Source organism: Lepidochelys kempii, chromosome 7, assembly GCF_965140285.1.
Source record: "Lepidochelys kempii isolate rLepKem1 chromosome 7, rLepKem1.hap1, whole genome shotgun sequence".
Lineage (NCBI taxonomy): Eukaryota > Metazoa > Chordata > Testudines > Cheloniidae > Lepidochelys > Lepidochelys kempii.
The window spans coordinates 37,332,229-37,344,256 of NC_136386.1; the positions used below are offsets into that span (position 1 = coordinate 37,332,229).

Here is a 12,028-nt window from a genome sequence, read left to right on the forward strand (position 1 = left end):
CTGTGGCAGTCACTCCAGTACCTACAATTAGGACATCCAACAATAGGCCTAGTGGCTTTTGCTTTAGAATATTAAAAACTGGTAACAGTGAACCACAAATGCAATTAAAATTCATGTAGCCACCTTGCCGTATAACTCAGCAGGTAATGAATTCAACACTCTTCATGGGGGACACCCAGCTTCACATGTAATTGAGTTGTAAATTTCAGGGAAGGGTACTATTGAAAAGAACTGCATATCAGAATTTCTTATCTTACTGCTAAGAAGCATCCATGGAGAAGACTAACAAGCATATTAGCAGCAATAGACTATTCCTCAGCAAATCTACCAGAGAAGGGATATAAGAGGCTTCTCACCAAACCTCTGCTTAATCTGGAGAGGTTTGAAATCTACAAATCTGTGTTCTTTTCCTCCATTCTTGTCTGCTGCTACCCCCCTCATAATTTTGCAACTCCATTGCTGCTTGTAACCGTGGAATAAAAGGAATATTTTAGATCTCAACCATTTAAAGTTCTCTGTTCAGGTGCTTCCAAGATTTCATTTGGCAGAGATCTATAATCACTAATGTTAAAGTGACATTCTAGTCATTCAAGTTAACATAGGCATAGTTTTTAGTTCAGTAAGCAAACAGTTTATTATTACAAAATTCTTCTGGTTAATATCCACTACAAGTACATTTCTCTAAAAGAAAACAGAGCATAATGTTGAGGACTAAGTTATTACTCATTCAAAAGCCTAAGCATAGATGTTTTAAACCTCCCTATGGAAAATAATAATAATAATAATAATAATAAAAAAGCAAAAAGCCAGCAGAGCCTAAATGCCCCTTCCAGATAAACCAATACATATGGTCTGGCATCTGGGAATAAAAACATGTGCCTGTGCCACTTTAGTTTACCTGCTGATTATAATAATGGCTGAAGTGATGGATTCTTAAATATTAATAATAATGCTAGCACTTACAATATTAATAAAATTATACTCAAAGCACAGACACACAGTTACACTCGGCATTCAAAAACTCTGTTCAGGGTTAACTAAAGTTTAACCTAAGCAGAGTCTAACTTCCTAAGGAGTTTCAACAAGTCAAGAAGGAAACGTGCCTCCATGTTACAGCAGGTGAGTAAGAAGAGGCTGAACTTTTCAAAATTTATCTTGGAACAAAATGAATACCAACATAGTGCCCAAAAATATATCTGAATCATGGTTTTCACTAACCACTTTGGCTACTGATATACATGTATAACATTGAAAGTTATTAACTATTAGCACTGGTTACTATATTTATAGCACTGGATTATATAAACTTATTACAGAAGTTACATATTGTTATGGAATTGACTTAGCTTTTTTCTATAAATAAAAGTCCTATTGCCACTCCTTCTAAAGGCACAACAAAGGATGTGGCTACAATACCTTTTGAGAAACCAACATGTTTTTCCACAGGAGGGAAGTATTTTGTGTATGATTCCCCACATCTTATTAGATGTTGTGACAGGGTGCACCACACACCATTAATTGGGCACCTCCTCCTAGCCACTCTGATGATTAGCTAAGCAGGTCAACACTCCTTCCCACTGTTGCATGCTGTCAGTTTTTCTGGTCTGTAGCCCCTCTGACTCCAAAAACCCCAGCATCCTCTTCATGACTCAGCCCTCCAGCCAGGTCACTCAGTGTTCCCCCCTTCTGAGGTATATCAGTCTTTCCTTCAGCAGTCCTAGGCAGTCTTCCTACTCACTGCCTCAGATGCCACTCTTTCAGTGGCTGGTAGGGAATCCAGGCCCACCCTCTGCTCCAGGTTCCAGTCCAGAGACCCTCAACCCAGCAGTTCTGAGCTTTACTCTCTAAGCCCTCACTACTTCTTCCTTAGACTACTTTACACCACACTTAGTTCACACCTTTTCCTGGGAGTACCAGCTCCAAGCCCTTCTCCCACAAATGACTGTTCTTTTCTAACAGCCCCTGAGGGTTGCCAGTTTCCTGGCTTTATAGGGTCTGCCTATTCCTGCACAGCTGAACCTGCTCGTAATCAATTCCCCCCACACCCCCCCACTTCCTCCAGGTGTAGCATGTGGAGTTAATAGGCCTACCTGGTCCCCTTAACCCCTTCCAAGTCCTGTTTGGGGGGGTGGACACCCTATCACAGGTGTGAACTTAATTACTCCACCTTGCAACTTTAAATCTGAAGGCACCTTCAAAACAAGGGCAGCTTCATAGGCCAAATTCTACTAGGGTTACCAGGCATTTGATTTTCAACCGGAACGCCCGGTCAAAAAGGGACACTGCTGACCAGGCTGTTAAAAGTCCAGTCAGCAGCACAGTGGGGTTAAGGCAAGCTCCCTGAGTACCCTGACTCCACGTGGGTCCTGGAAGCGGATGGCATATCCCTGTGGCTCCTGGGCACAGGGGTGGCCAGGAAAGCTCCACTCACTGCCTCCGCCCAGAGTCCGGCTCTGTAGCTCCCATTGGCCAGGAACCACCACCAGTGGGAGCTGTGGGGCCAGTGCCTGCGCGTGCGGGCAGTCCTCAGAGCCCTCTGGCCCCTCCGCCTAGGAGCCGGACATGGCGGTCACTTCCAGGAGCCACCTGAGATAAGCGCCATCCAACGGGAGCCTGCACTCCGAACCCCCTCCCGCACCCCAACCCCCTGCTGCAGCCCTGAGCCCCCTCCCACACCCAAACTCCCTGCCAGAGTCCAAACCCCCTCCTGTACTCCGAACCCCTCAGCCCCAGCCTGGAGCCCCCTCCTGCACCCAAACCCCTCATCCCTGGCCCACCCCAGAGCCCACACCCTCAGCCAGATCCCACACCCTCTCCTGCGCCCCAACCCCCTGCCCCAATCCCACACCCTCTCCTGCACCCCAACCCCTCTGCATCCCTAACCCCTCATCCCCAGCCCCACCCCAGAACCCAAACCCCCTGCCAGAGCCCTCACACTCTCCCGCACCCCAAACCCTTGCCCCAGCCCGGTGAAAGTGAGTGAGGGTGGGGAAAAGTGAGCGACAGAGGGGTGGGGGGTGGAGTGAGTGAGGGCAGGGCCTCAAAGAAGGGGCAGGGCAAGAGTGTTGGGTTTTGTGCAATTAGAAAGTTGGCAACCGTAAATTCCACCAGGCAAGCTGCACCTGGAGCAGATGTAATGTATAATTCTGTAACCACTTGCAGAGAAGTAATACATCTAATTTTGCAATCAAGCTACAACATTTTTTAAAGATTGGCAGACCATGTGACATTCTTTCCTAAGAAATCTATTTCTCTAATGTAGTTTACACTCAGACATTGATCATTTCAACAGCACAATATAAAATGGAAATGAGTTAATTGGACACTGTACATTATAGCAATATTTTATTTCCTTATTAACAAATGTTTTTCCCTGGCTGACCAATATTTTATGGTTACACTGACTTTTTAACCCACATTTACAGGTTCCACTAGCAGAAAGTCTTCCTTGAGGGGGATGGGATGTCATAACAGTACAAGGTGCCTACAACTTCCACTCTGCTGGGAGTCTGGAGTCAGCTCGTGGAACCCGCACCAAAAAAAGTAGAGACACATTAAGAAGGATAAACCAGGAAATCCAGGAAACGTGTTGATTCAGTACCAGTCCAAGGCAGCCTTGCCTGGTCAGTCTTCTCTGTCTCAGTCATAAATTAAAGCTGCCCTCCTCCGGCACAACTAGGTGATGACAAACCTGACCCTGTGCCCTCTTGGATAACGCCATTAAACACATTCACCTTACAACCTTCTTAATTCTACTAATTGTATTTACAACTATGGGGCCTTCTCAGTGGAGTTTAATGGATGTAACAGAGGCTGCAGTTTGGCACACACACTAGATACAAATAAAAAAGACACTCTCGGACAGGTATTGTCAAAGTTCTTCATTAACAATGTCCAGTGATATTAACACATCTCAATTACTTCTGCCATACATTTCCCAAACAAAAAAGCATGTCTATTAAAACAATATTTTGTATTTTATAGAAACTCTATCTAACTTGCAGAGAAAAACACAAGCAAACATTTTTCAGATTGCTAAAGAGACGTATTTATCTCAAATAACTGCCTTGAAGACTGCTACCTTTTAATTAGCCCCAACACAGTGTTACTATTTTTAAAGATGTGTCTGGACAGCACAACACATTGCACAGGGTGCAAAAATATAGCACTGAATATTATGTCAGCCTGGAAACAAGCCATACCCCCACTTGCAGCCATGAAAACAACGGCCAGCATGATAATCCAACATATTGTAAGTGAAGCTGACAGGTAATATTGTAACTGCACCTGCCTAATCATATATGCTACTATCAGTACAGTATTTGGATATTTAAATACCAGAGTAGCCTGGATCCTACAGGGCAGATTCTTTCACACACAGCTAGCTCATTGCTGGACTTGGCCATTGTTTATGTAGGTCTCATTAAACAGGATTAATAATTAACCCCCTTTAAATCCTTTAATTTGCTTTTTATCTACATAAAGAACTGCTCATAATGGATGGGATGAAAAATGGGCTGTTTATTTTTCTTTTTGACCTCAGCCTATAAATATAGTGAGAAAAAAGTTGACTAACTACAGTGGTACATCATGTATGATGGCTACGGGAAATTCCCCCAAACAAGTGCGTCATCTAACACTGTCACCCACCCTTTTTCTTTATGTTCACTGGAAGCACCTTGATGCAAACAGGATATTTTAGTGTGAGTCAGGTTCCACAGTTTCTATCCTACAATCTGAGTAACCCATTCCCCAAGCAGGCAGGAATAAAACCAGCCCAGCTGGAAAGCTATCCCCAAAGCTTGAAAAGGAGAAAAAAAAGCAAAAAAAAAAAAGCAAAAAAAAGCTTTGTGCTTGAGGAGCCCAGCACCTAGGTCATAAATCTTGTTAGATGGCTCAAGATTGTTAGGCAGAAAGAGTAGCTGATGTGTGGGAATTGGCAGCAGGAAGAAAGGATTGGCTGGGAGAGATAAAGGGAGGGATGCTGGGTTGGGGAGTGGCAGCGATGTTTGGTCTGAGTTGTAGACTGGGAGGGATAGCTGAGCACTAAGCCCCTAGAAGCCCCTCCATTAATGAGGGATTTTTTTCCACAATGCAGGAGACTGTCTATCCACATAGAATAGGAATTTTCCCACAAAGGATGAGCCTATGCTTGGAGGGGGGAGGTAGTTGTTCCCTGTACCTGCAATGCTAGATGAGAAGGGCATTTTCCCTTCTCAGAAAATTTTCATTCTTCATAACATTCGAGGGACTGTGCAGACCTGAAGGGTAAAGATGTGGGGCAGGTCCCCACCAAATGATGAGTGGGAATGAAAGGGCAGATTGCTATTGCCAAACTCTTCCTTCAAAAATCCTAAGGTAAAGGGGTGTTGGCAGGGCCGGCTCCAGCTTTTTTGCTGCCCCAAGTGGCGAAGGAAGAAAGAAAGAAAGAAAGAAAGAAAGAAAGAAAGAAAGAAAGAAAGAAAGAAAGAAAGAAAGAAAGAAAGAAAGAAAGACCCGATTGAGCTGCCGCCGAAGAGGAAGGGAGGGAATGAAGGGCTTGCCACCAAATTGCTGCCGAAGACCCAGACGTGCTGCCCCTTTCTATTGGCCTCCCCAGGCACTGGCTTCCTTTGCTGGTGCCTGGAGCCAGCTTTGGGTGTTGGGTTGGAGGCTCAGTGGGGGAGACAGAGCTGAAGAATGGTCAAGAGTAATGTAAAGACCAAGCAGGGGCTGCTGAGTTGGGTGCTCAAGAATTGCAGGAAGACAGGGTTGGCAAGGACAGAGGCCAGGTGCAATGTCAGAATAAGCACCTCAGTCCGATTTTGCATCTGGTTATGCATCTGTTTGTGCACCCTCATCAAAAAATTCATCCTACTCAGCCCTGATTCAGGGGTTACAATTTCTGAAAGAGGGAACACTGTCATAAATCGCACCTGGATTTCCTATTTTCTCAGCTCCTGGTTGAAGTGATATAGTTTCTTATGAATCCGCATCTTATCTTCAACTATATTCCAGGGATACAGTTTCTGACACGCTTCACTGGCTTCCCTCAGAAATTGCATCCTCTGGACCTGAGCTCATGCTAATCTGGGGACACAGTTTCTGACACATTTCAAAGTAGCAGCCGTGTTAGTCTGTATTCACAAAAAGAAAAGGAGTACACTTCTCTGTCATCTGTCACATACAAACAGCTTTCCCCACTTCTTCTCTGCACTTGTCCTAAGGGGGTTCACTTTTTGCCAGGTGCGTCATCTCACCAGTCAAGAATTACTATTTCCTTCTGAAGGAACTACTGTTTACCTTTAAAGTTATACAAATTTAATTTTTTGGGATGAAGCTATATTTTTAGAACATGTCTATGATTCCAATTATGACCCACTTGTGAATACTGTAAAAAAAAGATACTCTATGTGGTGTAATTTATCAAGATTGTTCGGGAATGATATTCAGGCAAAAAGTAATGTGCATCCTAGATTAAATAATGTTTTCCCTCCTGCTCTATCCTTTGCTATCCCACTTGAGATTCTGAATTACTCAACAAAACTAGGCCCCTGTTGTCCACTGGTGTAAACAGACACAGCATCATCTTTAGGTTACCAGCAGAGAATCTGGCCCATACTTTCAAAAGCCAGCAACCAGATGGCCATGGAGTGACTTTAATGACTTAGCTTGTAAGCTCCCAGGGGGCAGCTCTCTTCCTTCAGGGTTTGTACAAGGCCGGGCACCATGGAGTCCTGGTCCATGTTGGTGCTACTATAATACCAATCAGAATCCGAAGAAATGGAGGTTTTACCCACGAAAGCTTATGCTCAAATAAATCCGTTAGTCTTTAAGGTGCCACCGGACTCCTTGTTGTTTTTGTGGATACAGACTAACACGGCTACCCCCCGATGACTGGTGTGGGCAGCTGCCCCAGCCTCATGCCTCTGTTCTGTACGCCATGGGGCACGTGGGCTTTTCTTTTAAAATCCCAAACTACGCCTAGAAGCCGGTAACTCCGGAGGAGCCGGTGGCTGGGTCAGGGCCCTAACAGGCGGCGGCGGCGGCTCCCCTTCCGCCACGCATCGGGCGAGGCTGCCGCCCCCTCTCCGCGGGGCCCGCCAGCGGCAGCCCGGGCTCGGCTCCCCCTGCCCCGCTGGCGGGCGGCAGGAGCGGGAGGCGGGCGGAGGGCGCCCGCTGGCGAGCACGCTCAGCCGCTCCCTCTGACTGGGCCATGCTAGGGAGGGCGGGCGCAGAGGCTGGTCCGAGGCGAGGCCCCGCCCGGCGGGGGGAGGGCGCTGACGGCCGGGCGCTGAGGCCCGGAGTGACGGGCGCTGCGCAGAGCCCGGCTCCCCGCTGCGGAGGGTGAAGGAGCCGAGCCCGGCCAGGCCATGCCCGGCCCCCCGGCGCTGGGGGCGGCAGGCCCCGGCCCGGACCCGGAGGAGCGCTACGACTTCCTCTTCAAGCTGGTGCTGATCGGGGACGCCAGCGTGGGCAAAACCTGCCTGGTGCAGCGTTTCAAAACCGGGGCCTTCGCCGAGCGCCAGGGCAGCACCATCGGCGTGGACTTCACCATGAAGAGCCTGGAGATCCAGGGCAAGCGAGTCAAGGTGGGCCGGGCAGAGCCGGAACCGTGGGGCTGCAGGCAGGAGAGAGCCCCCTAGGCATTGGAGGGAACCTAGGGGGCACAGGAGACAGCTCTGGAGAGGGACCAGCCCTGTTCTGTATCCGAAGGGATGCCCCTCAGGTGGTTCCTAAAAAGCCAGGACCCATATCCGCCCAGGGGCACTCAGCAGCCTTTGATCCTAGCAGCCTGGTTTCCAGTCAAAACTGGCACCTAGAGGTGGGGGTTTCTACCATAAGTTGAACATGGGCACGGGAAGGGAGGGAGACAGCTGTCAAAAAATAGTATCATTCTGCATTTCATATAGTGGCCTTTGTCTGGTGGTACCATGTGGTCACCTGAGCAGCGGTGGAGAGAGCACTAGAGCCCGTTGGGTGGCTGTCACGTAAATGCTGAGCTGCCCTGACCAGAGAAACCAGTGCCGTTACTGGAGGATGGGCAGAGGAAGAGGATATCCTGGCTGGCAGCAAACATCACAGCACTAGCGTATTACTGCCTCATACCTGTTCACTCCATCTTTCCCTCTGCAGCGAGAGCCCTACAAACAAGTTGTATACTTTTTCCTAAACTTAGCTATCGCATTGCCATGAAACAACTGCCACCTCTCCCTGGAGAGGTGACTGCATTTCAATGCTCTGTGCTGGGATCCCTTTCTTTTACTCTAAAGATCTGCTGCATATGTGTGTGACAAAAATAAGTTTACCTTCACTGTGTTTACCACCTAGGAGTCAACTATGACACAATTAACTGAACTGCTTCTGTTCACACCTCAGCAGCATTAGTTAAGTTCTAACTGCAGAATCTTCAAGACAGTTCAGGTACAACTGAGTAAAATACAGAATCTCAGTTGGTTCAGGTTATTGGTGGTAATGCACAAGCTAGAAAGAACACAGCTTGAATTTCAGATCCCAGCCTGAAGCTGCAGGGCTGGTAGTTAGTTTAAAACTAAGATTTTTTCCTAAGCACTTTGTCACCTTGAGATCCCAGTGTACAAGGAACCACACACAAAGCCACTTGGAGGATCCTTTTTACAAAACAGAATGACTCAGTGGCTTTCATTCTAGCCTCTCCTCATTCTGTGTATATCAGCTATGTGGGCATACAGGTGCCAAAGAAAACTGGCATATCTACCCACTGGGAAATAGCCCCTTTGTATCCATGGCATAGAAGTGGCAGACCATCTCTTGGGGCAGTTCAGAAGAGGGAAAGCATGGCTGCAGTACACTGTACTCCAACTGTTTATTCTTTGATGCTGAACAGCCTAAACCCTGGGGCTGCTTCATTTATTCTGTGGACTAGCCCAGTCATCCAGTTACCTCCAGAATCTAGGTAGTATGCAGCCATCTTTGCTCATTTCCTTTCTTTTCCCACAAGGGCTGAGCAGAGCTCAGTTTGGTCACAGCGTAGAGCTAGGGCCTCTTTAATATGAAAGAGTTATATAAATATGGTAATTACAATTGTATTTTGGTCTGTCTCACAGCTGTGTGCCAAGGTAGGGGGCCAGGTCCTCTAATCAATGCTTCTTCCTTCAGAGTGGCTTTGGTGAGCAGAGTGGGCAACAATCCTAGCAAGTAGGAAAAAAGGTGGCAGAAAAGAATGATCAAAGTTATTGGGAGGAGAGGAATGATGAGCTTACAGTAAGGAGTATGGTTTCTGTGGGCAGCTCAAAGATAAGGGCATTTACTTCCTTTGCAGGTGTTTTGTCTTTCAGGTTCCAGTTCTGTCTGAACAGCTGGGGTAAGCAGTTCATGTTTCAAGTCACCCTGCAAAAAATATCATTTTGGGTTTTTTTTAATCTTCTATTAGTTCCTCTTTCTTGCTTTTCACCAAGTTAGGAGGCACAGGAAGTGGGGTTTTCCCCTCTAAGATTGAAACTTGGCTCAATTTAAATGCCAGACACACGCAAAGTAACAAATGTGTCTCTCTTGCCAGGTATCTCTGTTAGGGACACTGAAAATTAGGCAGCTCCAGCTCAGGGTCTAAACCAGACTCCTTAGGTATTGCAGAAGTACTGACAATAAGAAAAAGAATCTCTAATTCAGCACTAATAGGCATTACTGTAGGCAAATTAATCTACAGTATGTATTTAGTACGGTCTACTAATAGATCCAGCTAGTAGACATACCTTAGTTGACTCTACGTTTTGGTCTGAATTAGAGATGGAACAAGAGATCATAACATGCCCAGACTCTGAAAATGTTTGGATGTGGGTCTTTTGTTTGGCATATTGAGATAGTGACTGTGAAATTTGGATCCATCTCTGGATTTGAAATTTACCTAGAGGTATTCAGTTCTTGAGGATCTAATCTAAATAGGGTTTGTTCAGGATGTTGCAGGAGGCTGAGAATAGGGAGGCATTTTATTTTAATTTTGTAACCAAATTTACAACTTGGAGTTAAATGGGACTTCATGAAACTCATAGGCCTTACATACTTGACAAACTGGGTTTCAGTGCAGTTTGTGATGATTCTGGCAAGGGCAGGGAGGATTCCTTATTCTTACTATATAAACTCAGCGTCTCACAGCCTGTGAGCATACAAGCCTGTACATGTGCTTTGACAGATGTCACATGTTAACACATTTCCATTGAGATCATGCAAGACATGGCAGTTTTTCCATTTTGAAAAGATGAGCTAAAAGAGGTTTTTGAAAAGGTAGGCCAATTGTATGCCTGTATACAGAATGTCTTAAAACAAAAGGACATTTACTACATATGATTGAAATAATTGTTGTTTGGCTATTCAGATGCTCATGCCGGATAACTTCTGTGCTGCTTTGACTTCACAGTGACTGGGGAGTTCTGCTAGTGATTGGAGTTTCTCCATAGGGGTCATGTACGTGGTAGATTATTAATTATTATTATTAGCAAATGGTGCAGTTATGAGAAGTATTGACAATTTGTTGTTATAACCTTCGGTACATAAACTCATCTTTAAAAGTCCTTCTCAGAACAACAGCATGGACTAAAGATTCATACCATATACCTGACCCCCTAGGGCCTGGCTTCATTCTCCATCATGGCAGTGGTGGTATCAAAACACAGTGGAGTGCAAGCTAATGTGTCTTTGGGATGGGGATTCAAACAAAAAGGTTGTAAAAAAAAAAAATGCTGTTTAGGACATTACATGTCTTCATTACAATTTTTAGGATTTCCAGAAACATTTCCAGGTCGGGCTTTTATAGAAGTAGCCCCTTCCTGCTGGGCCTTTGCTGATCAGGGTTGGCAGGGGAGAAAGGAACATATTGCAGAATTCTCAACTTTATTCCTGCAAAAAAACTTTTAAATGAGGCTCTTTCTGTGACCCAAACCTTATGTCCCTTTAGGCATCTGGAATGATATTTTAGCCACTCTTCCCCCCCACACACACACACACTGCCTTTTAGGTTTACTCAGCCTTTATAGAAAAGGAGAGACATTGTGGGGCTTTAGTGCTTGAGAATGGTCCTGCACTGAGAGCCCTGAAAATTTCTCTTTAGAAATAGAACAGTTACAGCACTGGCAGCCCCAGTACAAGCTTCCGCAGTGTGCCTCAACCCTACCATCTTCAAGGAGTGAGAGTTAACACCTCCCCCCACTCCCGCCTAGTCACCCCTTGGTTGCTCTGCTTGATCTGTCAATAAGGCTGCCACATGTGGTGTTTCTGTGAGGTAGATCTCTGTCCACTGGGAACTGCAGCAGCCAGCCATTTGAGAGTAGTCACTTTTTGCTCACTACTGACTTGGGCTGGATTTAAACTTGCAATTTAAAGATTAGAGCTGGGTGGAGAGAGGTAATTCCACTTTACGGAGGATATTGATATTTCAAATTTTGGTTTCACTGGAATTTGGAATGAAAGTCAAAAATTTCTAAATTCTTCCAGAAAGGGAATGGAGTCTCAGCTCCGGGGCTGTCCGCTTGGTGGGTTGCTGCAGACCCTGAAGTCTCTCCAGCCAGCTCCAAGATAGGCAGGTTGCTAAGTAGCCAGGCGCAGTGCTTAATTTGTGCCAAGGCTCAGCCCCAGCACCTCTGGGCTTGCTACTTCAGTTATGAAATTTTAAAAAATTGGTTGAGACCCAGCACCTCTTTCGTTACAAATGAAGCACTGGCCAGGTGGGCAAGGTGGCAGGAAACCTGCCTGATTGGAACTTTGTCAAAAACCAGGTTTCAGAGTAATCAGATGTCAAGAATTATAACATTCATAAACCAGTCGGAGAACACTTCAATCTCTCTGGTCACGCGATTACAGACATGAAAGTTGTGATATTACAACAAAAAAACTTCAAATCCAGACTCCAGCGAGAAACTGTTGAATTGGAATTCATTTGCAAATTTGATACAATTAACTTAGGCTTGAATAAAGACTGGGAGTGGCTAAGTCATTATGCAAGGTAACCTATTTCCCCTTGTTTTTTCCTATCCCGCCCCCCCGACGTTCTTGTTAAACCTGGGGGCGGGATAGGAAA

General features: G+C 45.9%; 1 protein-coding gene across 3 annotated transcripts in view; it reads left to right on the plus strand.

The window, feature by feature from the left end:
• The first annotated feature begins 7,245 nt into the window (after nt 1-7,245).
• The window catches only part of RAB43 (RAB43, member RAS oncogene family), a 30,161-nt gene continuing 25,378 nt past the window's right edge, over nt 7,246-12,028 (plus strand). For all 3 annotated transcript variants that reach the window (XR_012159865.2, XM_073352227.2, XM_073352228.2), the window contains exon 1: nt 7,246-7,571. Coding sequence is in view for 2 of the 3 variants with exons in the window: in XM_073352227.2 (XP_073208328.1) it covers nt 7,353-7,571 (219 nt within the window). In the remaining variant the exon portion in view is untranslated. The remainder of the gene's footprint in view (nt 7,572-12,028) is intronic.